This window comes from Ornithorhynchus anatinus, chromosome 14 (genome assembly GCF_004115215.2).
Source record: "Ornithorhynchus anatinus isolate Pmale09 chromosome 14, mOrnAna1.pri.v4, whole genome shotgun sequence".
Taxonomy (NCBI): Eukaryota; Metazoa; Chordata; class Mammalia; order Monotremata; family Ornithorhynchidae; genus Ornithorhynchus; species Ornithorhynchus anatinus.
In genome coordinates, this window is record NC_041741.1 from 14,530,073 (window position 1) to 14,557,449 (window position 27,377).

Here is a 27,377-nt window from a genome sequence, read left to right on the forward strand (position 1 = left end):
GTATCTACTCCAGCGTTTAATACAGTCCTGGCACAGAGTAAACACTTAACAAATTCCACAAAAAATAATAATAGTAATAATAATAAATAAAAACTTGACTGGTGGAGGGGAAGTGGAAAGCGTATTGTCACCCATGCATGAAGGATGATCTCATAACATACATTTCCACCTTCCTCTCTAAAGGCATATTTAAGCCGGGCAGCCTTCTATGGGATGAAAGGCAGATATTCCAAAGCAATTTTGAACTGTAATGAAGCTATCAGAATTTACCCGGAGAGTATGAGAGCCTTTCTTTATAGAGGAGTCTTGAAATACTACAATAAGGTAAGGAACATGAAGTAATGTACCAGGTAGATATGTTTAAAAGTTTTAGTTCCTTTGGGATTAGTGATCATCATGAAAATCTTAGCCTCACCTGCTTCTGGGCTTCCCCACTTGCTGCTTGGGCTGTCCACCTGGAAGGACCTGGGGTGGGGTGGGGGTGGGAATTCTGTTCTGGGAGGACTGGATCTGATCTATTTGACATATAACTGGTATGTGACTTTGGGTGAATCACATAACTTCTCTGCAACTCAGTTTCCTCAACTGTAAAATGGGGATTCAGTACTTGTCCTCTCTCCAACTTAAAGTGTGAACCCCTTGTGGGTCAGGGATTGTGAACAACCTGATTAACTTGCATCTAACCCAGAGCTTATAACACCAATGTGTGTATACATATATACACACACACACTTTGTTTTTGCAGACCTATAAACTTGCAGTTGAAGACTTAACTAAAACCATCAATCTAGACAAAAACTGTTTTATAGCTTTTTATAACAGAGCACTGTGTTTTCACAAAATGAAGGAATTTCAAAAGGTAAGAACCATCTTGATCCATAAATGAGATTTATATTTTTCTCCAATTTAAGTATTTATAGATTTTTTTTTTTGCTATTTGTGAGCTCACTAAATCCTTGATTATACCTTTCAAGAATTATTTGACCTGCAGACATTTCTTGTGAAACTTACATCAGGCTTACCTCACTTACCTCGCCCATCCTTATTCATAGAGCAGAGTATCTTCCTGCAGAAAATAGATTTAAGAGTTTCCCACTCAAACCCCAAGTCCTGAGAAAAAGAAACAGAGAAAACAGAGGAGAGGCAGAACACATCAGTTCTTTGGGCACGAATCAGTCAATCAAGCAGTGGTATTTATTGAGTGCTTACTGTATGCAGAGCATGTGCAGCACAATAATAGACACATTCCCTGCCCACAGTGAGCTTACAGTCTTCCTAATCACCCAAGTGCTTAGTACAGGGCTCTGCACATAGTAAGCAGTCAGTAAATACCATTGATTGATTAATTGATTCTCAGGACCATAAGGAGCAAGGTGAAGGTGGGGAATTGCCAAAAATATAAAATGTAGGAAATTAAGCATCATAGTATTGTAGTAATATTGTACTATTGTATTGTAGTAATGCATTAATTGTTTTATGCATTAATAAACAAAATGGAAATTCCTTATGGGCAGGGAATGTGTTGCTTTTTGGTTTTGTACTTTTCAAGTGTTTGGCACAGTGTATTGTACCCTCTGGGTGCTCAGTTACTTCTACTAGCATTACTGATTATAGCTTGATTAATATAATACCTTTTCATTTTCTAAATTTTTCATTCCTTGAGGATGTTTAAAATGGTTTGTACCCTTAATCTGCATCTTAGGAAAACATGAAATTTAATTCCTCTGATATGCCAATGTAAATAAATTTTGGCTGAAATAGTTACAAAATGGCTACCATAATCATAAAAGCAGGTGGATAGACAGCAGCATTACCAAATAATCCTCTCCTTGTCATAAGAAATGAGTGCAAAATGAAGGCAATCCATTTTCTTGTAACTTGAGTATAATAAGAAAATTATCAGATGCTAAAAAAAGGGAATTGCAGAAAAACACATTTGAATCAATGGTTTTTATTGAGTGCTTACTGTGTGCAGAGCACTATACTAAGCACATGAGAGAGGACAATTCAGTAGAGTTGGTAGGAACAATTTCTGCCCTTAAGGAGATTATGATCTAGAGCGTGAGATAGACATTAAAATAAATTCCATATAGGGGAAATGATGGACTGTAAAGATGAGTACATAAGTGCTGTAGGGCTGAAAGTAGGGTGAATAGCAAGTGCTTAGTCGGTAGGGATCCAAGTACTTACCTGATGCAGAAAAGAGGGTGAAGTAGGGGAAATGAGGGCTTTGTCAGGAAAGGCCTTTTGGAGGAGATGTGATTTTAGGAGGGCTCTTAGCATACAGAGAGTGAGGGGCTTTCAGAAATGAAGAGGAAGGAAGTTCCGAGCTAGAGGGAGAACATGGGCAAAGTGTCAGCAGCGAAATAGAGGTACAAGTTGACATTAGAGTGAAGCGTGAGGGCCAGATTGTAGAAGATTGGTAAAATAAGGGCAAGAGCTGAGTGAGTGCCTTAAAGCTGACGATGAGGAGTTTCTGTAAGCTCTTTGTGGGCAGGGAACATGTCTATCGACTCCACTGAAATTTTATTCTTCCAAGCACTAAATACAGTGCTCTGTACACACTAAACACTCAATATATGATTGCTTGATGTGGGGGTGGATGAGCAACCAGGAGAGGATTTTGAAGAATGGGATGATATAGACTGAATTTTTTTTTAGAAAAATGAGCTAAAGAATGCAGTATGGCCTGGAATGGGGAGAGTCAGGAGGCAGGGAGGTCAGCGAGGCGGTTGATTCAGCAGTCAAGGTGGGATATAATATCTTGGATCAGTGTGGTAGCAGTCAGAATGGAGAGGAAAAGGTGAATTTTAGACATTGTGAAGATAGAACCGACAGGACTTGGTGGCATATAATGTATATATGAGATTTCACTCTCTGGATCCAAAAATTTTCAGAGGGCATCTTCTTTTTAAAAATTGATGAATTATAAAACTGCAATAATTAAAGGAAAAATTGTAAAGTATCTCAGTGCACAAAATTTACTTCTTTTTTTTATGCATCCCAGGTTTTTTTCTGTGCTTCCATTTTCCCCTGGCATTTAGAAGTAGATCTTTTAACTATTTTTCATTATGCAATTTTAAGAGACAAGAAGCTATGTTCTGGGGGAATAATTATTCCCAGGCCAAGAGAGGGAAGAAAGGGATGGGAATGGAGGAAGAAAGCAGTCAAACCCAAAACCCATTTTCTTGTTTTCTTAACATTAGGCAAATCCACTAAGAAAGGTCATGGCTCCGGTAAGATAAACACAGCTTGATGTTGTAAATGAAACTCAGATTTAAAATAGTCATTTCAATTTTGTAGGCTTTAATAGACTTTGGAATTGTTCTTCTTCTTGATTGTGGAACTGATATTATATTCAAGTCTCTGATTAATCGTGGATTGATCTACGCAGAACTAGGGAAGCATGTGTATGCAATGGAGGTACAAGATTCTTCTTAAGAAATTGCAAAATTGGCATTCATTTAATGTCTTTATCTTCTGCCATCTATATCTCCCCACCTTTTCTGGTCATATCAGCCCATTAGTCACCTCAGCATTCATGTATTTATCTGTTTATTTGTTATCAAGTTTTTGATTCCTTCCTATTTTATGGAGTACTTACTGTGTGCACAGCACTGTACTAAGTGCTTTGGGAGAGAGTACAATACAACCGGTTTGTATTCCTGCCCTCAAAGAGCTACCAATCTAGTAGTTACTATGATATTTTTGTCAATTCTTATATCTTGTCTTATTCATTAGCTTGTACGCTCCTTGAAAGAAGAAAGGAATAGTATCTTTGAAATTTGTGTCTATTAGTATAGACACTCCTGCCAGAATACAACATTTTGTGAGGGTGATTAGATAAAACATAATGGTACATCAGAAGGACATTATTTCCATAAGGGAACTGTGAATGGTTATAATGCAAGATAGCCCTGCCAAGAATCCTTTCTAAAGCTTGTTTCAAGCAAAATCATGAGATCATGGGCAGCAGTTTTGTTCGTAGTTTGTTAGTATTGCAAAGAGAATCAATTAGAACTAATTAAATTTTTCTACATACTGGAAACTGATTTTAAACCAGCTGCACACTGAATTTGCTTCCCAATTCCCTAGTGGAGTACTAATGACATTGGTAAGTCAGAGAAAGCGTCAGTCAATGCAGACTGCGTGAAGCATTCCTGAATGTCACCTGATATGACAGAAACCCTGAAATATTTCAACTAATTTCACATTTTCCCCTAACTCCTTATTTACCACTGAGACAGTACTTGACAAATGGCTGGGTTCTCAACCCAGCTCTGCCACTGTATGCTGTGTGACCTTGGGCAAGTCACTTAATTTCTCAGTTCCTCAGTTAAGACTGTGAACCCCTTATGGGACGTGGACCATGTCCAACCTGATTATCTTGTATTTACCCCAATGCTTAGTACAGTGCCTGGTACATAGTTAAATACCAAAAAAATGTCATTTTTGATGAAACAGGGGTAGGAGGAATGCCCAAGCAATAGTACTGTGCAGAATGCTATCATAGATTGTTTTAAAATTCGTGCCCTGAGAATAATTCATACTGTGTGCTAATAGTCAATTTGGAATGAAATCACTTTCAAAGCAAATAATAAAAATTTTCCATTTTTTTTCCAGGATTTTATTGAGGCACTACAGACAAATCCTACCAATGTGTACCTCCATCAAGCCATTGCGATTTGCCATCACAGGTATTGATCATATTTCATTTTTGTAGGAGGAAATGATGGGATTTTAGTTGACCAGTGAATGGACGCAAGCATTTTTCTAGGTCTGTGGCCAACCTGATTTTCTTGTATCTATCCCAGTGCTTAGCATAGTGCTTGGCAAATAGTAAGCATTTAACAGATGCCATTATCATTATTATTTATTCCAACATCTTACTGAATTCTACCTATCCAGGTGTATGGAGTTGAAATAATGTCACCTAGAATTCCCCACAGCTGTTCTATCCAAAACAAGCAGTAAAAACACACATTATTGAGGAACTGGGTTTACACTGCTCTTCAATGTACATCCTTCCCCCGGCTTGATGACTCCTTCCTAATTCAAATCTGCCAGACCTCAGGTTTCCCCATATTCAGTACCCTCCAGCAGACATTCCTTAATCAACTTCCACCTTCTCTGATAGTGTCATCACAACAGGCACCCTTAGCATTTCAGTCAAGTTTACCATTTATGTAAATTACTTGAGACCAGGGAGTTTACTACTGCTATTACCAATTATATCCTTATTTTTCCTCGTGGTAAGCAGTTTCAGTGGAGCAAAGGGGCCAAAACCAGAATTGCAGAGCATCAAGTAGTGAGTTGCTGAAGAAATGGAGGCAGTGGGTTTATGCTTTTTACCCCAGGATTTTTGGCAGAAATTGGAATAGGGATAGGGAACAAGTGCTGAAGGATAGAGGATCCAGAAACCTTTTTTGTACAGAAGAGACCTGCGTGTGTTTGAAAGCAGGGGAGAAGGAGTCACTTAATTTCTCTGTGCCTCACTTTCCTCAACTGTAAAATGAGGGTATCTGCTCTCCCACCTATTCAGACTGAGTCCCATGTAGGACAGGGACTGCATCTGACCCAATTACTCCAGTGCTTAGTGTTTGACACCTAGCAAGTGCTTAACAATACCATTAACCACCCCCCCCACTCCCTCCCCTCTCCCCCCTCAAAAACCCCCACAAATCCTGCTACAGAGCTCCCCAGTTCTACTTTAAAATCACAGTAGACTGTAAACCCCTTGTGGATTGGGAATGGGTCTACCAACTCTAATCTTTTGCACTCTCCCAAGTGCTTAGTACAGTGTTCTGTACACAAAAAGCACTCAATAAATATGATTGCTACACTGTAAATTAAAAAACTATTTTGCAAGAAATCCACCGGAGAGAAATGTCTTTATTTTCTTTCAGAATGCAAGAATTTGAAAAGGCAGTGAACTCATTCACTCATGTCCTCCAACTGGATCCCTTTCATCTGAACGCCTATGTTGGACGAGGCAATTCTTTCCTGGAATATGGCCATGAGGATGGCAACAGACAAGCCCAGAAGGACTTTTTGAGAGCCTTACACCTGAACCCCATGTGCATGAAAGCCAGAATTAGCTTGGGCTACAATTTACAGGTAAGTTCAGAAAACACACCATTTTCTTTGTTTTATTCAATCAGACATATTTAGTAAATGCTTACTGTGTGCAGAGCACTGTACTAAGTACTTGGGAAAGTACAATACAAAATAAACCAACACATTCCCTGCCCACAACAAGCTAACAGTCTAGAAGGAGGGAGACAGACGTTAATATAAATAAATAAAATACAAATATGTCCGTATGTGCTGTGGGGCTGGGAAGGAGGAAGAACAAAGGAAGCAAGTCAAGGTAACACAGACGAGAGTGGGAGAAGAGGAAAAGGAAGGCCTTTGGGAGGAGATGTGCCTTCACTAAGGTTTTGAAGGAGCATGACCTAGTGGCGAGAGCACGGGTTTGGGAGTCAGAGGATATGGGCTCTAATCCCAGCTCCGCCACTTGTCTGCTATATAACCTTGGGCAAGTCACTTAACTTCTCTGTGCCTCAGTTACCTCATCTGTAAAATGGGGATTAAGACTGTGAGCCCCACCTGGGACAACCTGATTACCTTGTATCTACCCAGTGCTTAGAGCAGTGCTTGGCACATAGTAAGCACTTAATAAATACCATTATTATTATTGAGGGGAGAAAAATTATTTTGGCAAAAGAAGGTTGGTTTAATTTCCTTGTGAAGCTAGTGAATTCCATTAACTCACCAGCTAAAGCCCTCCCCTTCCCATTCCCACTGGGTTCCAGGGTGTTGGTTACTTCTGTGGGATTTATTGAGCCCTTACTGTAGGCAGAGCACTGTACTAAGCACTTAGGAAAGTAAAATGCAGCTGAGTTGGTAGATCTGATCCCTGCTCCCAGGGGAGTTTGCAGGCTAATTTTCAATGTGTGAAAGGAAAGGGAGAAATTCACCGTAGTTGATTCATAAATGAAACTATGCAATGTCCTTTCTATTTTGGCTACAACTGGATCATTGCACTTTTGGCCCAGAAAAGGACCTGTGTAAACTATAATGCAATACTTGCACCATACAGAAAATAATTGTATTGGAAATCATATTATCCCTGTCAAAGATGATGAATAGAATGTATTTTATTTTGCAAAAATATACCTTAGGTTCCAGGTTGCAAATGTAGCTCTTTGATTGCCTGTAACATTTCCCTGGTGTGGATTTCTCCAGATGTATGGCCAGTAGTGAGCCATTATGGACACACAACAAGCCTGGCTGATTTGGCAGAAACAGATTACAAAACCCACTGAGCACCTGCTTGAGCGTGTGTTTTTAGTTCACAGTCCTCCACTTCGAGCATTCTTAAATGACTGCCTCAGTCTGTGAATGATGCTCAAAGTCAGTAGAGTTGGAAGATTTTTTTGAGTGGAAGGAATTCAAAATGTATGTATCTAGGTTTCTTGTTGCATCAACCTGCGTGGCTGTAAACAATAAATTGAACAGGACAGGGAGTGCTGTAGAGTCCTAGTTTCCCCCCCTTGTTGATGGGAATCAGACTGGCCTCCCTGAAACTTTGACCTGAGCAGGAACCTTAATGACAGGGTGGCCTAATGGAGAGAGCACGGGCCTGGAAGTCAGAGGACTCGGGTTCTAATTCTAGCTCCATCACTTACCTACTGTGTGACCACGGACAAGTCACTTAATTTCTGTGGGACTCTGGTCTCTCATCTGCAGAATGGGGATTCAATGCCTGTTCTTCCTTCTACTTAATTATGGTACTTAAGTGCTTACTATGTGCCAAGCACTGTTCTAAGACACAAGTTAATCTGGTTGGACACAGTCCCTGTCCCTCATGGGGCTCATACTCCTAATCCCTATATTACAGGTGAGGTAACTGAAACCCAGAGATAAGTGACTTGCCCAGGGTCACAGAGCTGACATGTGAGCCCTCATGTAGGCCCAGATTATCTTGTACCTACTTCAGCTCTTAGTACAGTGCTTGGTAGATGGTAAGCACATAACAAATAGCATAAATAGCAAAAAGCTTAACAAATATTCTTGGAGTAGCCAAATTTACTAAGCAGTTTTCAGAATCTAGGACTACAGATGGTAATAAATGTCTTTGTAATGTCTATGAAAACTGTATATGGGTCATAGTGCTATGACCTGCACTTTTTCTATAGCTGGCAGGTGGCAAAAATCATGTCTGGTGTCCCAGGCTGGGATCTCATGCAACATTAGGGTGGTTGGACTGTTTAGTTGATGACATTCATTCAATAGCCTGTCCAGAAGGACTCTGATTTAAGATCAGGTCAGCAATGGAGACCAATGAGAGTCATATCTCTCACTTTTCTTCTTGAAGAACATGGCATCTTAGAGATTCTGAGGCTTCTCCTGGGGAGGTCCATATGCTAAATGTGTTTCCTTCTTGCTTATAGAGTGCAGCAGGTAATCCAGGTAAATCTCTGGTTCCCATGGTGACTTCCTCAATAATTGGGACAAGTGTCATATCTTTATATGTCAGAAGGTTTCTTGGTTGTGCTGGGCCTCATCTTCAGAAATAGAGACTGTTTCTCTAGTAGTCTTTTTAATAGAATCTTAAAGAGTTAATATTCTCAACTAAGGTTGTGAAGAAATATATGTAAAGTGTTAATTTAGTTTTCAGGATTTAGACTTCACCAAGAAGATGTAAAAGACGCCCTCAGGCTACTAAATTCATGCTAGATTATTGAAATTTCCATCCAATTCTTTAGAGATAAATAGCAAATTAACTCAGACCCTTAGGTCTTGTGGATTTTCTTTTAAGAAAAGCATAATTCCATGGATTTATGGTGCTGTGCAAGTACACAGATGCTATCTCAAAGCATTTTACTTGACTAAATTTGATTTCCTAAGTAATTTCATTGAGCTATTCAGTAGTTATCGCACAGTGAACTATTTTACAGTGAAAAAAATTCATTTCAGGGCCAAGGAAAATTCCAGAAAGCTTGGAATCACTTTACTATTGCTATGGAAATTAACCCTACATATCATCTGGCATACGAAGGAAGAGCTGTGGTTTGTCTTCAAATGGGTGATAATTTTGCTGCACTTCAGGATATCAATGCAGGCCTAAAGGTAAAGGTTGGTGGGATTTTCATGAACATTAATATCAGTAGACTATCAGGGTTGAAATCAGATAAGTGTCTTTGGCTCTCAGAAAGTATTTTTTTAAAACTTCATTGAGAAAGGAATTTATGAAAACCATAGAATCACAATCTAAACTCATTTTCGAAACCCCACAAAAAATCCTTATTCAACAGAGGGCCAAAGTTTTAATTCCAGCTTCTCCACCTGTCTGCTGTGTGACCTTAGGCATGTCACTTAATTTCTCTGTGCCTCAGTTACCTCATCTGTAAAATGGGAAGTAAGACTGTGAGACTCCTGTGGGACAGAGACTGTGTCCACTGTGATTATCTTGTATCTACCCCAGTGCTTAGTACAGTCCCTCGTACATAGTAAGTGCTTAACAAATGCCATTTAAGAAAAAAGATTAGTTTTTGTATGATTGTGGAATATGGTAGAAGGCCTTTATATGCATCTGAATCCTGAACAAAATTACTGCCCACCCTTCCTTGAAATAGAGGACAGAACATTGTGATGATGTTTATTCTGTCATTGCTTTACAGCTCACCACTACTGCAGAATTACTGACAGTTCGTGGTGTCATTCATCAGTTTATGGGTTTCCGACATATTTCTATGAAAGACTATCAAAAAGCAATTTCTCTAAACCCTGAATATTCTTTGGCTTATTTTAATGCAGCAAATATCTATTTTCACAATAGACAATTTTCACAGGTAAGATGAGATCAAGCTTTCTTCATACTGTTGTTAGATCTTTTTACATGGACTGATTTTTTTCTCTAACACTAAAATATGTAATCTTTATACTTTAGCATTTAAACTTGCATTTTTGGATGTTATTGCTAAACTTCCAAAATTTGTTGTAGGACTTTCTTTTCACTTGGGAGATATTACTCCCATTTTACTAATAAACAGAACTGAGATCCGGGGAGATCAAGTGAGTTTTTAGGATCAGAATAAACAAAATGACAAACCACAAACCCTGCATGGCTAAGTGACAGGGGGGGAAAAAATCATTCTTTGAAAAAATGAAAAGTTCATGCCATTCATAGCACCAGGGCAAGTGCCAACAGGAAATCAAGGGAAGCTGTAGTGGAGTTTGAAAGATCCTGGCAAAGGATTCCAAATCTGAAGGAATTCCGAGGGGAAGGTGTCAAACTTTTGGCAAGGGTAGGAAGACGTGTTACAAATAGCCATTGTATTGAAGGGCAGAAGGGTTACTGATATAGCAGCCAACTAGAAAGAGGATTCCAAAGTTGATCCTGGGAATTACAGACTGCTGAGTCTCATTTCTATGCTTGAAAATTTAGTAGACTGTAATTAAGTTTAGGTATATCAATCTATTTAAGGAAAACAATATCAATCTATTTAAGGAAAACAATACTGTTTCTGTAAAATGAAAGCATACTTCACTAATCTTCTGAATTCCTTTGGTAGGATTAGGTAATAAGCATCTGGGTAGAAGTGAATTCTTGCTTATGTAGTATCTTTTATAAAGGCATATGTTGAGGTTCCACACTGAAAGTTTCATTTTTTAAAGTCCTGAAAAATCTTGGAATTAGAGAGAATGTTCTTCCATAGACAGAAAAGTGAAAAATAAGAAAGGCCATTACTGGATTAAACCCACGATCTAGCCAGCTCAGGACTCTATCTCTGAGAGTAGCAACCAAAAGTTTATCTTCTTCTTGGGCAACCACACTCATTAACCTTTCCCTCTCCATCCCTAACTTCACCTCCAGTGAACTATTATGGATCATTCATCCCTGAATTGTACAAACTCCTCTTGAATTTGCAGCTATACACCCTCTCTTTAGAATGGGGAAATTCACATTGAAAAGTCTCCAGCCATTGATTCTTACCTTTTAGGTATTTTCAAGAGTCTTTGGTTATTACTAAGGCCAGCCTCCAAACTCTGGAATTTCATTTGTAAAATTGTTTTAAAGAATCCATCTAATTTGATTCTGTCTTTTCCTAATATTGCTCTTTGCTGGTGCTTTACTAAGTTGTTCGAGTGGCTTTCATCAAAACTCGTTTCCATGGCTTTCTTTAGTTCCCTCAGAGGTTTTGTGTAGCCAGTGTTAGTGTGAGAGAATGAAGGGGAGGGGAGTAGTCAATTTTAATTCCTTACAGAGAGATAAATGCTTCACAGCTAATAAGAACGAGTCTACCAGTTCTCCTTCAGGTTGTGCCATTACTGCACGGGTAAAACTCAAGTACTTCGACTTCTAATCCAATCAATAAATCAGTGGCATCTATTGAGTGCTTGCTATGTGCACAGCACTGTTCTAAGAGTTTGGGAGAGTAGCCCTGGGATTGATATTCCTCACTCGACTGACTTTGCTGTAGGCCACAGTTGGGGTGACATTCCTAGAATTTACTTGTCTCACAGATGTCTTTCTTCCACTTGGTTTATCTTAAAGGGAAACTGGATCAAAATGTGGATCATTTTAGGCCAACTTGATAGACAGACAAATCAGTAGGGAAAGATTAAAATTTGTCTAGTGTGTACAAAAGACCCACTGTACTAACTGCTTCTCTTTGTGGGTAGGGAACAGGTTTACTAACTCTTTTCCTCTTATGCAAAGTATTTACTTGCTAATTTACACTTTTCCTTCCAGTAGCAGTTTTACTTTAGTATCTTCTAGAGGATAAAAACTCCATAGAATATTGGATACTATGTAACATATTGAAAAACCTCACACTCTGCATTCTTCATAGGCCAATGACTACTATTCCAAGGCATTACATTTTGACCCAGAAAATGAATCTGCCGCCTTGAACCGTGCTATTACAAATATGCTGCTAAACAAAACCGAAGATGCTAAAGCAGACTTTGAGAGGGCTATTCAACTCTGCCCTTTCTCTGCTGCAGTGTATTTCAACCGAGCACACCTCTTCTGCACACTGAAACAATATGACCTAGCTGAAGAAGATCTTAGTACAGGTTTGTTTCTTCTGTTTCCTTTGATTATTTTTTAATGGTATTTTTTAAGGGCTTACTGTACGCTATATACTAAGTGCTGGGGTAGATGCAGGCTAATCAGACTGGACCCAGTCCATGTCCCACATGGGGCCCACAGTCTTAATCCCCATTTTATAGATAAAATAACTGAGGCACAGAGAAGTTAAGTGATTTGCCCTAGCTCCTACAGCAGACAAGAGGCAGAATTAGGATTAGAACCCAGATTCTCTGATTCCCAGGCCCGTGTTCTTTCCACTAGGCCACCCAGTTTTCTGACAAGATTTCAATGGTGTTTGAGCACAGGGATGTATGTTCATAAATGCTTAGAACACTTAGAGCAGTGCTCAGTGTTCAGAACAGTGTTTGGCACATAGTGCTTAACGAGTATCAATTGTTATTATTATTATTATTAAATGTAAATAATGTGGGAGGTAGGGTAGGCAGTGGTTTTTTCTGTCACACTTGCATTCATGAAAAGAGCCGTGCTGTCAATAGCACAGGGCTACTTTATTCAGGGCTGGTCTATGTGTACCATTATCTGTGAAGGTATTTATTAAGCACTTACGTGTGCAGAGCAACGCACTAAGCAATATAAGCAGATTTGGTAGTCACATTCCCTGCCCACAAGAAGCTTATGCTACAAATGAACAATTACTGGGCTCAATTACCCAAAATACCTTTTCCTTGTCCCCATGGTTCAAGAGCTATCAGCTCTTAGGGGTTTGTCCAAGTTTTCTTCATACATAACTGACCTAAGAATTCAAAAGAAAAATGGAGGTTGAGGATGTTTGAGATTCCAGTGGTTAAGAACCCGAAACTGAATATGGAGGTCAGTCTTGTGGGTCACTGAGGGAACTGTTACTGTCTGTGTCTAGGACTGTGTGTTCCACGAGACTGTAAACTCACTGAGGGCAAGGAATATGTCTCTTTAATAATGTTGGTATTTGTTAAGCGCTTACTATGTGCAGAGCACTGTTCTAAGCGCTGGGCTAGATTCAGGGTAATCAGGTTGTCCCATGTGAGGCTCACAGTTAATCCCCATTTTACAGATGAGGTAACTGAGGCACAGAGAAGTGAAGTGACTTGCCCACAGTCACACAGCTGACAAGTGGCAGAGCTGGGAGTCGAACTTGTTATACTTTATAACTCTTATAAAGTTATAACGTTATAAGTATAATTTATACTTTACTCTTCCAAGCACTTAGTTCAGTGTTCTTCACCCAGTTAGTGCTCAATAAATGCGACTGAGTGACTCAGCAGTTCTCCCTCGTTAAAAAAAAAAAAAAAAAAAAAGGGGGGGGGTCCCACTTCACTGACACGGGTCTGTGAAATGCTGTAATGTGGGGATTCCTTCTTGTCCTCCCCAGACTAACTGTCCTGCTGGGCTGAGCTAAAATATAGCAGGGGATGGCAGGGAGTGAGGATAGAGCTCTGTGTCACTGAGGTCAAGGGTGTCCACACCCTTAACCAACTACATCAGCCAACTGTCATGTCAGGTGTACTTACACAACCATGTGTAAGCCCCCAATAGCCTTGCTCCCTGGGATCACCCATCAAACAAGAGAGAGGCTGGCTGAGAAAGGAGCAGTGTTGGTGGATGTAAGGGAGGACATGGTCAGCAAACTGTTCCTAGAAAGCCAGTGTCCAGAGGACATATCTTGACCACAGCTCTCCGTAGATGCCCTATGACTGTGGGAGTGAGGAGCCCCCAGAGTCCTCCCAACAGTATTCTCTTCCTCATTTACCTCTGTGGTGTTTCCATGGTGGTGGAGATTCCTGCTTCCTCAATCAATCGTATTTATTGAGCACAACCTATATGCAGAGCACTTTTCTAAGCACTTGGGAGAGCACAATACAACAGCACTAGCAGACACATTCTTTGTCCATAATGAGCTAACAGTTCCTGGGTTACCAGAGGGGGAATGGGGTTGATGGATGGGGCAGACTGAGATGATGCTATTATTTTTTGGTCTAGTTACTGCTGGATTGATGTAAGATTTTCTTTCTTATCTCTGTTGGAACAAGTCACGGTGGCTGCCATAAGAATTCCATGACACTCCTTGAGACAGGCAGGAAACTTCACTGACCAAAGCCCAGCTTAGCCTTTAGAGCCAGGCTGGAGACATTTGTTCTGCTACAGAAGATGTTTTTGGAGTTAAGAAGGCAGTGCAGTCCCCTCTTGCAGAGTTATCAGAGTCTACACGAGCTTTGTCCCTAGCAACTCCAGGGGCAAGAGGTTGGCCAATGCTTAATATGAATCTGCTTGCTCAGTGCTTCCCTAAGTATGAGCAATTTGAGATTCTGACCATTTTGAAAGCTTCCTTGATCCAGGAGGAAGGGAAATTTAGTTAGAGGAGAAGGATCCTTTTGTGGGGACAAACTTGTTGAGGCTGGAATGTTCCACTGAATTTCAAGATTTTTTAAAATAATCAAAATGATTTAGGTTGAAGGATTTGGTAATAAGACAGTCCCTGAAATGTGATCTTCTCTTTTGCAGCCTTGTCTCTACAACCCAATGATGCCCTGGCATATAAATTGAGATCTGACGTCCGGGGTAAAATGGGACTGATCAAAGAAGCCATCACTGACTATAAGCAAGCACTTGACCTTCAAGAAATGTCTAGACCTCATTGATGAGAGAACTAGTTTCTAAGATAGCTCATACTTGGCAGACTAGACAGATGTCTCTGTGAAAGCTTATTTTCTGTTCAAAAGAAAGGGTTATCTTTCCTTGCATTTTTTTTTCTTTAACACATTTCATAGGAAAAGGCCTATTCTGGGTACCTTAATATGTAGGAAAGCATTTCCGTACCTTTGACAATTTCTTGGTAGCATGAAGAATTGAAGGGGCTGTCTGTCTTCAATTTCCAACGTGCTTTTCCTCCCCTGAAGTGGCTTGCTTTGTTTTGCATCATTCCTAAATGGAGTTTGAACCAGTAGATAAAAGCGGTAAGTGGTCAGCAAGTGCCAAACATTAAACAGTTTCCGAGCCACGTTGGGAAGACTCTCTCTTCTTGATTCTCTTCTCTCATTTGTACTCCCACCACCTTTGCATGAGCCCCCCTACTGCTGAGATATGGACATGGGGCATTCCCCTCTATCTGCACTCCCCACAGCTGGGCCCCCCTCCAGTTAATGACTGCAACACACACTCCGTCACCCCTGCAGGGGCAGTGGTTCCCTACAAGACTTCCTGGATCTTCATTCAACTGCTTACCTGAGCACCTGCAGGGCCTGAGGAGCATTTGGCTAGCTCTTCCTGCCACTGGGCTTCCTGAAGGAGTCTGCCCCACCTTGCCAGGTGAGTGTCATATCAGTCTTCACATTCGGTGTTCAATCTGTCCTTGCTTTTGCATCCCCAAAGCAGCATAACCTGGCGGATAGAGCATGAGCCTGGGAGTTGGGATGTGGGTTTTAATCCTGGCTCTACCACTTGTCTCCTGTGGTGACCTTGCCAAGTGACTTGCCCTCTCCTGGGCCTCAGTTACCTCATCTGTAAAATGGGGATTAAGAGTGTGAGCCCACGTGAGCAAGTCAATTCTGGCTCTACCAAAGCTATGTGACCTTGGGTGAGTCACTTAACTTCTCTGTGCCTCACTGTACCTGTTCAGACTGTGAGCCCCATGTGGGTCACAGTCCAATCTAGCTCATACCTCTAGAACTTAGTGTTTGACACATAGTAAGTGCTTAACAGATACAAAAAACAAACAGAGAAGCAGCATGGCCTAGTGGATAGAGCTCATGCCTGGGAGTCAGAAGGACCTGGGTTCTAGTCCCAGCTCTGAGGCCTTGGACAAATCACTTAATCCCCAAATCCCCATTTGACAGATGAGATAACTTAGACACAGAGAAATTAAGACTGTGAGCCCCATGAGGGGCAGAGACTCTGTCCAACCCTATTTGCTTGTATCCACCATAGTGCTTTGTATGGTGCTTGGCACATAGTAAGTGCTTAACAAAATACCCACAATTATTAAATACCATTTAAAAAAAGAAAGAGGAGAGAGGGAAGAAGGGAAAATGGATGGAGGGAAGGCAGGGGACTGCTCTTGGGAGACTGATGAATTGATAGGGAAAGAACTGAATGGTCTTCAAATTGGAATAATTCCCCCAGTTGACATGCCAACTCTGGGTAGAGAAGCAGTGCAAAGAGCCCAAGTCCGGGAAGTCCTGGGTTCTAAACCAGGCACTTTTGAATTCTGGGTTAAGTGCTGAACAAATAGCATAATTATTATAATTGCACGATGCTATGCCACGGGACATATCAACAAGGGGGAAGGCTATGGTTGCACTCTGAGTGGAACTAATGGTGTCCCCACACTCCCACTTATCTCCTTTTTGCTAACATTTTCTCAGTGTCCTCAGACTCACACGTGTTACTTTTCACTCATTCAATTGAAATTATTGAGCACTTACTGTGTGCAGAACACTGTACTAAGTGCTTAAGAAAGTACAATATTACAATATGCAGATGCATTTCCTTCCCACAGTGAGCAAATTGTTCTGTGACACTCCCTTTCTAGATACAGAACTATCCCTGCCCCACAGAAATCTCAAGGGGCCAAACACTTCCTGCAGAGGAAATGAAAAATGAGCACCACACTTAACAGTACAAAGACGACGGCTTGGTGTCATCTGCTGCTTCTGGGGAAACACCTGGAGCACTTCTGCTTCCCAGTGTCCAGACTGCATCTTTACTCTGACAGTCGCTGGTCTTGGGGGACCAGGCAAGAGAGTGCGGATGGTTCAGCACAGCCTGTCTCCACCATCTGGAAAATTCTGCTAAAAAGCATGTCCCACTGGTGGTCGGAAAACCTAGTCAGTTGGGAAGGGGAGAGGAAAGTGCCCCACTCTCTGGTGCTTTCTTTTTGCTGCAGTCTCCCTCCAACCAAGGGATCATCTCTTAAAGTCAATTGTTAAGGTCACATCTGCCAATTGACTCCCTTTTTTACCTGGCCCCTGTGAAGAGGGGGAGGAGGAGACAGCCAGGAAATAGAGCTTGTCACTAGCGTAGGAAATGGACTATTTTATGCTGTCTTTATTTACAGCTAAGAAAATTGCAGGGGTCAGAGGAAAAGACTCTGGGGAGCAGCATGGCTCAGTGGGAAGAAGATGGACCTGGGAATCAGAGGACCTGGGTTCTAATCTTGGCTCTACTCCCTCCCTTTTATGGTAGTTGTTGAGGTTCTACTATGTGCCAGACACTGTTCTAAGTGCTGGGGTAGATACAAGGTAATCAAATTGGACACAGTCCACATCCCAAATGGGGCTCACAGTCAATCCCCATTTTACAGAGGAGGTAACTGAGGCACAGAGAAGTGAAGAAACTTGCCCAAAGTCACATAACAGACAAGTAGTAGAGCCAGGATTAGAACTTAGCTCCTTCTGGCTTCCAGGCCCATGCTCTGTCCACTAGGTCACGTTGCTTCTCATTGCCTGCTGTGTGACCCTGGGAAAGTTACTTTACTTTTCAGTGCCTAAGTTTCCTCAGCTGTAAAATGGGGGTGAACTACCTGTTCTCCCTTTCCTAGAAGGTGAGCCCCGTGTAGGATGGAGACTGTGTCCAACTTGTGTCTACCTCAGTGCTTAGAACAGCACTGGACATGTAGTAAGCGCTTAACAAATGCCATTAAAAAAGAACACAAAAAACCTCCCTAGCCAGATTCCCCCCACACATTTGTCTCTGCCATCTCACCTAGCTTCTGTCCATTACATTCCCCTACTTTTACCCCTCACCAAACTGTCTGAAACCTTCAGTCCATATCCTATTCCCTCACTCTGCCTATTCCTCCCCTTAGCACTGGCTTCCTTCCTCCATCACCCCATTACAAACAAGAGCACAGAAGCTTTGAATGATCTTCCTCTTTCCTATGCAGCCTCTCCCCCAAAACCCACCCTCCTACTTGACTTGTGCTAAGCCAAATCTCTATTTACTGTGTAAGCAAGATTTGCTCTGCAAGTGCGGCCACTGGCACTTGAACTAGTTGGGGGCAGGGATGCTGGGAGAATGGAGCCAGGATGGAGAGGAGGAGGAGGTGAGGCAAGTTAAAAAAAAAAAAAGAGAAGTAACAAAGCAATTCACCTGGATGGAAGGTCTATTAAAATATCTTCAGCGACCCTGTGGAGGAAAAAAAAGGTCCCCGGCGACACTCACCTCAGGGGATGGCTATAAAGAGTTGGCCATTCTAACAAGTTTATAAAGAAATCGGTCCACCATGTTGTGTCAGCCCTCGTCAGAATTGGAGGGCCCGGCTGCGGCTTTCCTCATTACTCATGGCCTTAAGTAGAGTCGTACTGGATCAAGCCGGGTTCAATTTAACCTACGCAGCCTAGCTTGGGGATGATGCAGCATTGACTCTGAAAGCTGCCATCAGAATACAATTCTTCCTCTCTGGGAATCAATTCATCTCTCACTGAGCTGAGACCATCATCGAGTCTGTAACTCGCTCATAGCGGAAGTCCTATTCCTAATACTGTGCTTCACCCACCCACACCTACATAGAAACAAAGACAGAGTTATGAACAGCTTCTCAGAATCCAAAGAGCACCATGGACAGATCATCTAGAGAAGATATGGATTATGTTCCAGACCACACCTGGAGACCCTAACTCTTGCTTAGAGATCACACTGTCCACTGATGCGAGGATAGATCAGGAGGTGGAAAAACTAAATCGAGAAGTCTCATGTGGCCTGCATGAAGCTCAAAGAGTTCAAGGCAAACACAGCATCAAAATTCAGATCAAATTGAAGGGGCTCAGGGTAGTTATGAACCTCCGACTTTCTTTAGTGCTGTGTTTTGGATTTACTACATATGCCACATTCAAACTGTAGAATATCAATAGTATTAACATTTATTATGTGCAGAGCACTGCATTAAGCACTTGGAAGAGTATACTACAACAGAATTAACAGCAAGCTCCCTGACCGCAACGAGTTTACAGTTTAGGGCAATAGTTTCACCAATGACACTTACCTCCAATAATTTCAGGTACCAGTGAAGCAGCCAGACTACTAGGTTGGTAGCAATGCTCATCTCATCACATCTTCACTGGGATGGGATATGAAAGGAGAATGGACAGCAGCAGGATTCCCAAACAGCCGCTCTGTGGTAAAGTGATGAAAGAGGGAATCCCCAGAAGAAGCTCTTTAAAGACAAAAGAAGCAAACTTCAAGTTGGTGGCTTAGAAGTGGGCAATTATGGGCCAGCAGTTCCCATCAGGTCAGCCTATTCTACAGCAATCAGGAAGGGGGTTACTCACTTGGATCAGAGGGTCTGAGAAAGAGAAACAAACATGGCAACATGGCATCAAGCATTATAGGAAAAAAAAATCCAATGGGAAGCAGCATTGCTTAATGGAGAGACACCGGGCTTGGGAGTCATAGAAGCAGGTTCTAATCACAACTCTGCCACTTCTCTGCTCTATGACCTTGGGCAAGCCATTTAACTTCTCTGTGCCTCAGTTTACTCATCTGCAAAATGGGGATTAAGACTTTGAGCCCTCTCTGGGACAGGGACTGTGCCCAACCTGATTATCTTGTATCTACTCCCAGCACTCAGTACATTGCCTGGCACACAGTAAGCATTTAAGTACTGTAAAAAAAACCAGGGCATACGGCATGAGGCAATCTTACATGTACATGGTAGGGAAAGAATTGTCATCCCTGCATTGATCTTCTCAGCCATACCCATATAGTCTGACAAAAGTCTCATCAGTGCAGACATCTTGAAACCCAAAGGACTTGTTTTTCTCTCTAAATATAAGAGCCAGGAAAAGTCATCTAACTCTTTAATTAAAAAGAAACTAACTCTAGCTAGAGGCTCTGGCTCCTGAAATATATACATATACATTTTGCTACCTACAGTCTTTTGGGCATTATTAAATTACCCAAGTTTAAGGTGTTCTGTTGGGCACACTAAAAATAATTCTCACTGACAGAAGCATCAGCTTGGAACCTCGGGCACAATCCTATGCTGCCCCACTGTGTAGGAGTCTGATTAGAAAATTCAGTCCAGGTGAGAAAAGGCAATTCACATGAGAAATAAAAGGTAACAAAATAATTCTTCAGTTGCATGGGGCACAAGGGAGGATTAGTGAAAACATCACACACCCCTCCCTCTTTTCCCCTTACCCCACCAACTCAAAAGAAGGGCTGAGACAAATCACTAAGGAAAGGCAGTTGACCATGTATCTGACTATTTTCTAAAGGAGCCCAGAAAAGAAAACAAATGGTTGGGGAGAAACAACAAATAAATGATGTACTTCAATCATCGGGGCCTAGGAACTGGACATTGTTTAAGCAGGTCTGCTAACAATTGTTTTGGGGCATGCTGGAGAGCAGGAGAAGTTTCTGAAAATTAGGTGGATGGCTATTTATAATATTTATTAAGCACTCACTACATAGTAAGCACTGGAGCAGATACAAGATAATCAGATGAGACCCAATCCCTGTTCTACACAGTGGGGAAGACAGATACAAAGAACAAGAAGAGTGAAATGACGAACCAAAATGAGGGTCACATTCAACACTCCAAAATAATCTTAAACTAAGTAGCTAAACAGTGAAGCCAGAATTTGACTAAATAATGGGCTCCAGGGGTCCTGATGTTAAAGGGGTTAGAGAAGCTCCATGGGCTATTAGAAAGAGCATGTGCATATACCTATCTACTTCAGTGTTTAGTACAGTGTCTGACCTCATTATCTTATAGCTACTTCAGTACTTAGTACAGCACATAGCACGTAGTAAATGCTTGACAAATACCACATTTATATTATTATTCAAGGGTCTCTGGACCACGAAGGTCTCAGCAAATTTTACCCCAGTCCTGTGAGAAATAGAAATTAGTTAAGAGCACAAAGATTAGAGAGCCAGAAAGGTTCTGGTAAAAATCAAGAAATATTTTGTTATAATAATAATAATCTGTCAGGGTGTTGGAACAAATGACCAAGAGAGGTTGTGCAGACTCCATCCCCATGTTCTGGATTGTTTAGTTGCTTTTCTGTCAGGAGAGAGGGGCCTGGACTAGCTGAATTCCAAACCCATGATTCTAAGTTTCAGACATACCAGACAGCAAAGTCCTCCATTCTGTCACAGACAGTAGCTCTGGATTTCACAGAAGCTCTTTTTCTTGAACATGTTTCTTCAGCAGCCTCGAAAATCTTAAAATATTGCATGACAAAGAAATGTCTCATGTGAGTGTCATTAGTTACCCGTACATATGGTCCATATAAGTAATCTTTTAGAATTTTTACTTATGAACACTGACTGATTTCCACTTTCCTCATGAAAAAAACAGGTGTCAACAGCTCTACAAGTAGTGAAAATTAGCACATCAAGAAATCAAGAAAGAAACTTCAATTGCAATTGCTTTATATTGGGAAATCTTGCAGTTTTTAAAGGAATATGCAGTGATTTGTTTGGCTTGAAAGAAAGCAAGTATATGTTTAAGCAAGGCAGATAAATTGTTGAGGAACATTTCATCTATTGCTGAATATTGGCTATGATTTCTATACTTTAAAAACAATAATTTTTGGTAGCATGGAGAAGCAGTGCTCTCTAGCAGATAGAGGTTGGGCCAGGAAGCCAGAAGGACCTGGGTTCTAATCCTAACTCTCTGTCACTTGTCTGCTATGTGACCTTAGGCAAGTCACTTAACTTCTCTGTGTGACAGTTACCTGATATGTTAAATGGGGATTAAGACTGTGAGCCCATGTGGTGCATGGACTGTGTCCATCCTGATTAGCTAGCGCCTGCCCCAGTGCTTAGTACAGTGCCTGGCACATAGGAAGGCTTTTACAAATACCATAAAAAATTATAAAATTTCAAAGTTAATTTTGGAAGTGTTTGGCAACAACTGTAAATTTTTCATTTGTTTCTATCTGAATCTTTTTGTTAAGGATATTTTTTAAAAAACTTTGTCACGCAAGCCTTCCTCTCTCAACAAGAGCTCTTGAGGGAACAGAAAGGCATTTTGGGAGCCAGAAGGGAGAAAACTTCTCCCTGAGATTCCCCTCCTTGTTCTCTGCCTAAAGTGGCATGACCTAGTGGAAAGAGTACAGGCCTGGGAGTCAGAGGACCTGGGGTCGAATCGCAGCTCTGCCACTTCTCTGTTGCGGTACCATGGACAAGTCACTTAGCTTCTCTGGGCCTCAGTTTCCTCAACTGTTAAATAGGGATTCTGTACCAGTTCTCCTTCCCCTCAGACTGTGAGCCCTGTGTGGTACAGGGATTATGTCTGATCTGATTGAATTGTATCCTCTCCAGTGCTTGGCACATATTAAGAAATATTATGGCTATTTATTATTTATTGTTTGTGTGGAAAATCACTCCCTGATGGCATTGCTGTCCTTGCTACAATTCTCCACTGGGTGTCTTCTTTTTTTATCTCTTTGCCTTTGCATTTATAGAACCTGGCAAGGTTTTATGCCAGGTACTTGAAAAGAAGAAAAATAGGGCCTTTCCAAGCCCTTTAAGGTATGGTGGGTAATATGAGCTATAATATTTTACTTTCTTGTCCTAGAGGCTTCCGATGGTGGAAATTCTACTTAATTATAGAAAGACTCTTTCTGCTTTTATAAAACCTTGCTGTCTGGATCAGGGTTTCCTTTGCATCTGAAGACATATCAAAGCAAGAACACTATGATAAGTCCCGAATCTAACAGTGAATATATTATCTGCAATGGGCTTCCTAGGCGATAATGCTGCCTTTATAGGAACTGCAGTGGAATTGAAATATAGCCAATAAATAATACTATCTCAGAAAGCAATTGTAATCATTGTACATTATCACAAATGAGGAAAATGGATTTCCAGTTTTTCTTTCAAAGGGAGAAGGGACTGAGAAACTGAAACATCAAATTTCATTTTCGTTTGGGTTTTTTTTAAATAGCTTGTTTGCATGCAGCAATGTTAAAGGTGTTAGACTAAGATTAAAGAACAGCTGATAGGGAAAAGTGGACTTATTCTCATTCCCTCAGAATTTCACAGTTGGATGTGTCACATAAGGCTGGACCTACAAGCATGATCCCAGAAAAGGGCAGAGTGGAACTGAGAGAGAAGCAGCACAGTCTGTTGGAAAGGACAGGGGCCTGGGTTCTAACCCTCACTCCCTCACTTACTTCTCTGCTTTGTGAAATTGGGCAAATCACTTAATTTTGCTGTGCCTCAACTTCCTCAACTGTCCAATGGGGAATTCAAGAGCTGTTCTAGTGAGGTAGATAAAAGATAATCAGGTCAGGCACAGTATCTCACATAGTAAGCGCTTAGCAAATACCATAATTATTATCTCGACTTAGACTGTGAGCCCCCTGTGGGACAAGGACTATATCTGACTCGATTATCTTTTACCTACCTCGGTGCTTATAATGGTGCTTGACAAATAAGCGCTTAATAAAAACCATTAAAAAACCTAGTCTGTGATCTGTAAGGAAAAATAAACTGCAGACACTCTAGAAGTAAACAAAGAAATATTCCAGACCTTTGTAGAAGAATAATAATAGTATTAGTACAGTGCTTGGCTTATAATAATGTTGGCATTTGTTAAGCACTTACTAGGTGCCAAGCACTGTTCTAAGCGCTGGGGTAGATACAAGGTAATCAGGATGTCCCACGTAGGGCTCACAGTCTTCATCCCCATTTTACAGATGAAGTAACTGAGGCACAGAGAAGTTAAGTGACTTGCCCAAGGCCTCACAGCTGACAAGTGCTATAATAAGCACTTACAGCGCTAGGGTAGATACAAAATAATCAGATACCACAAAAGGCTCACAGTCTAAATAGGAGGGAGAATAGATATTTAAGCCCCATTTTACAGAAGAGGAAACTAAGGCACAGAGAAACTAAGTGATTTGCCCAAGGTCACACAGCAGGCAAGTGACAGAGCCCTCTACACACAATAGGTCCTCAGATTATTGGTCTACACACACTCAGGACAGTTCTCAATTCAAACTAGGTGCTCAATATAGTGGTCTGTACACAGTAGGAAACTGAGGCTCAGAGGAGTCAGAGGACCTGGGTTCTAATCCCATCTCAGCCTCTTCTCTGTGTGAATTTAGGCAAGTCATTTAATTTCTCTGGGCCTTAATAGGGATTAAAGCTGTGAGCTCTTGTGGGACGTGAACTGTGTCCATCCTGATTATCTATAATAATGATAGCATTTGTTAAGCACTTACTATGTGGCGAGCGTGTGGAAGCATAATGGTCAAGGTCCTGCATTTGCCCTTTCCCTTCTCTCTTTCAGCTGTAGGCTTGCCTCTAGTTACCAAGGCAATCCAGTTCATGACATCTTCACTTTGTTCTCCAGGAGCCGCTGAAAACGAGATAAAACTACTCCTTTAGTGGGATCGAGTGGGTTAATTCACCTTTAGAACAAGGTAGAAAACCCCACCAAAGGGGTGTTGCTGCCCATCCTGACTATCCTGAATAATACTTTGATTAAGTTAGATGCTTACCATATAAAAGAAGCTCTGGTTTACTCAAAACCGCACTGGCTGGAAGAAGCACTGGTGGTAATAAACTTGTTTTTGACTTACCCTTTTTAAACACAACACAGAGTTCGTGAAGTTTTTCTTCCATATACCCCAGCACTTAGTTCAGTGCCTGGTACATAGTAAGTGCTTAACAAACATTATAAAAAAGTAGATGCTCAGTACAGTCCTCAATTCAAAGTAGGTGCTCAGGTATAGTGCTCTATACACAGTAGAAACCCAGTTCAGTCCTCTATTCACAACAGGTGCTCACTACTGTAGATGCCCAGTCCAATACTCTGCACACAGCAGGTGCTCAGCACAGTGCTCTATCCATATTACACTACCAGTACAGTTATTAGTGTGTGTTCTGCTCACACTATGCACTCAATAAATGCAATCAAATGGATGAATGAATATGGGAAATTCTGTTACATGGCACCAGATCGAAAGAAAGGATATAAAGAAGACCCCACCCCTCGGCCCCAGTCTATTTGATTCAGTTTTGGTAAGAGAACAATCAGGTAGAGACAGGAATGAGGACCAGGTCCAAGAGAAGAGTGATCAGCATCAGGAGAAACCTCAGTTTGGACTTTCTCTTTGTCATGAAGGGATTGTCCTTTTCCCCGTCCAGAAAGACCTAAGCAACCCAAGCCAAAATGATTCTTGTTACGAGGTACGAAGCAACAGCCTGCAAATAGGTGAAATTGCCTTGTGGAGAAAGAAGTGCATGGCTGGAAAGAGATTCAGTCTTTCTATGGGGGCTTCTTGAGAGTGGGGTAGATGGAGAGGAGGGGACTGGCACTGTCTATAAGAGCAGTCCAGAAATTAAATTTCAGAGCTGACCTTTGATTTGACATTTTAGATAATGCCGTGGGATGCTGTGAGCTGTTTGTTCTTAACATATTTTTCATCTTTTTGGGGCCACTAATCTACTTAAGTTCAAAGTCAATAAAAGAATAGGGGAAAATCATTTTTGTAATTTTCAAAACCATGGCTCTTTGTCATTTTGTTCAACACTAGGACAATGCTGGAGTCTGGGTTTACAAATCCATTAATAATTATAATGACTGTGGTATTTGTTAAGCACTTACTATGTGTCAAGCACTGTACTAAACCCTGCAGTAATAAGATAATCAGGTCCCACATGTAGCTTACAGTCTAAACCAAAGGGAGAACAGCTATCGAATCCCCATTTTGCAGGTGAGAGAACTGAGGCACAGAGAATTTAAGTGACTTGCCCCAGGTTAACTAGCAGTCAGTAAATCATATTTGAGTACTTACTGTGTGCAGAGCACTATACTAAGTACTTGGGAGAGTACAATATAACAGATACATTCCCTGCCCAACATGAGCTTATAGTCTAAGGAGAAGAGAAACATTAGACACAGAGGGACAGATAGAGGGAGAGGGAGATGGTGAGGGAGACAGAGAAGGAGGTGGAGAGGGAGATGGCGAGGGAGATGGAGAGGCAGAGGGGGGGGGGGGGGAAGAGAGAGAGTATGTGTGTTTGTTTTGCAGTCTCTGCCTTAGTCCACACTGACCATCAGAAAGCTGCTAGGGGATTGAGAGTCACAGACACCAAATGATAGGAAAGCAACCAGCTTTTCCATAGACAGATTTCAGCCATTTACTAATGTGCAACAAAATCAATTTGTTTTGCCTTGAGCTTCATCAACCATTACATAAAGTAAGGAACCAGGAGAGACTTCAAGGCCCCAGAAACCTCTTTGAAGATTTCTTCGGTCCCTCATCATTAGTAAGGAAGTTTTGAAAATGAAGCAAAATGAAAGAATAAATGACACCAGCCTGGTAGGGTACTCGAGAACATAAACTCCTTTCCGGGGATAATAATAATGATGGCATTTGTTAAGCACTTACTACTGTCTCTGTTGTCGAATTGTACAATCCAAGTGTTTAGTACAGTGCTCTGCACACAGTAAGCGCTCAATAAATATGATTGAATGAATGTGTCAAGCCCTGTTCTAAGTGCTGGGTAGATACAAGTTAATCAGGTTGGGCAAAATCCCAGTCCCATGAAGGTCTCACAGTCTTAATCCCTACTTTGCAGATGAAGGAACTGAGGCACAAAAAGTGAAGTGACATCCAAGATCACACAGCAAATAGTGGAACCAGCATTAGAACCTAGATCCTTCTGACTCCCAGGCCTATGCTCTATCTCCTAGGCTAAGCTTCCTTTAATTGCTTTGCATTTTTACCCAGGTCAGTGACTGCTTGTAGCTCACCGGAGTCCTGCTTCCCCATTGGGTATTAAGGAGCCTGATTAACCCATGCCCAAGGAAGCAGAAGGTTGACTGATGGCTGCTGGGCCTAAAAAAAAAAAAAATTAAAAACCCACCTGGTCCAGGCCTGTATGCAGTAGAAACTAGCAATTCTCTTCTCCTCCTAGCCGTGTCGATACCATGAGTGAGAGAGTCAGCCCCTTGGATGATTGACACTGAAAGGTAAAAACCACCAGGTCTTCCCATCTGGGGGTATGGCAGGCAGCCGTAGACTGTAAGTTTGTTGAGGGAAGGGAAAGTGTCTGTTATATTGGACTCTTCCAAGCACTTAGTACAGTGCTCTGCACAGAATAAGTGCTCAATAAAGACTCTTGATGGACTCACCTGTCCCATTCCTTGATGCCAATTGATAAGAAGCACAGGGAGGAAACAGGCTGATAAGCCTCAGAGGCCCGGGTGCACAGGTAAGCTGCACGGCCAAATAGTATAGCCAAATCAATGGGTCTATTCAACTGTCTGCAGGACTGCTTAGTACCTTTGTGAAAGGCCACAAATCAAACACAT

General features: G+C 41.4%; 1 protein-coding gene across 4 annotated transcripts in view; it reads left to right on the plus strand.

Annotated features, from left to right (window-relative positions):
• TTC6 (tetratricopeptide repeat domain 6) overlaps positions 1-15,102 on the plus strand; it is an 85,036-nt gene extending 69,934 nt beyond the window's left edge. For 2 of the 4 annotated variants that reach the window (XM_029079528.2, XM_029079529.2), the window contains exons 24-32: positions 184-324; positions 746-859; positions 3,304-3,423; positions 4,624-4,697; positions 5,907-6,117; positions 8,983-9,135; positions 9,687-9,857; positions 11,862-12,087; positions 14,603-15,102. In XM_029079528.2, coding sequence (XP_028935361.1) covers positions 184-324; positions 746-859; positions 3,304-3,423; positions 4,624-4,697; positions 5,907-6,117; positions 8,983-9,135; positions 9,687-9,857; positions 11,862-12,087; positions 14,603-14,739 — 1,347 coding nt within the window. In that variant the 3' untranslated portion in view covers positions 14,740-15,102. Of the gene's footprint in view, positions 1-183; positions 325-745; positions 860-3,206; positions 3,237-3,303; positions 3,424-4,623; positions 4,698-5,906; positions 6,118-8,982; positions 9,136-9,686; positions 9,858-11,861; positions 12,088-14,602 lie in introns of all 4 variants that reach the window. The other 2 variants (XM_029079530.2, XM_029079531.2) reach the window with 2 other exon arrangements.
• The last annotated feature ends 12,275 nt before the right edge of the window (positions 15,103-27,377 follow it).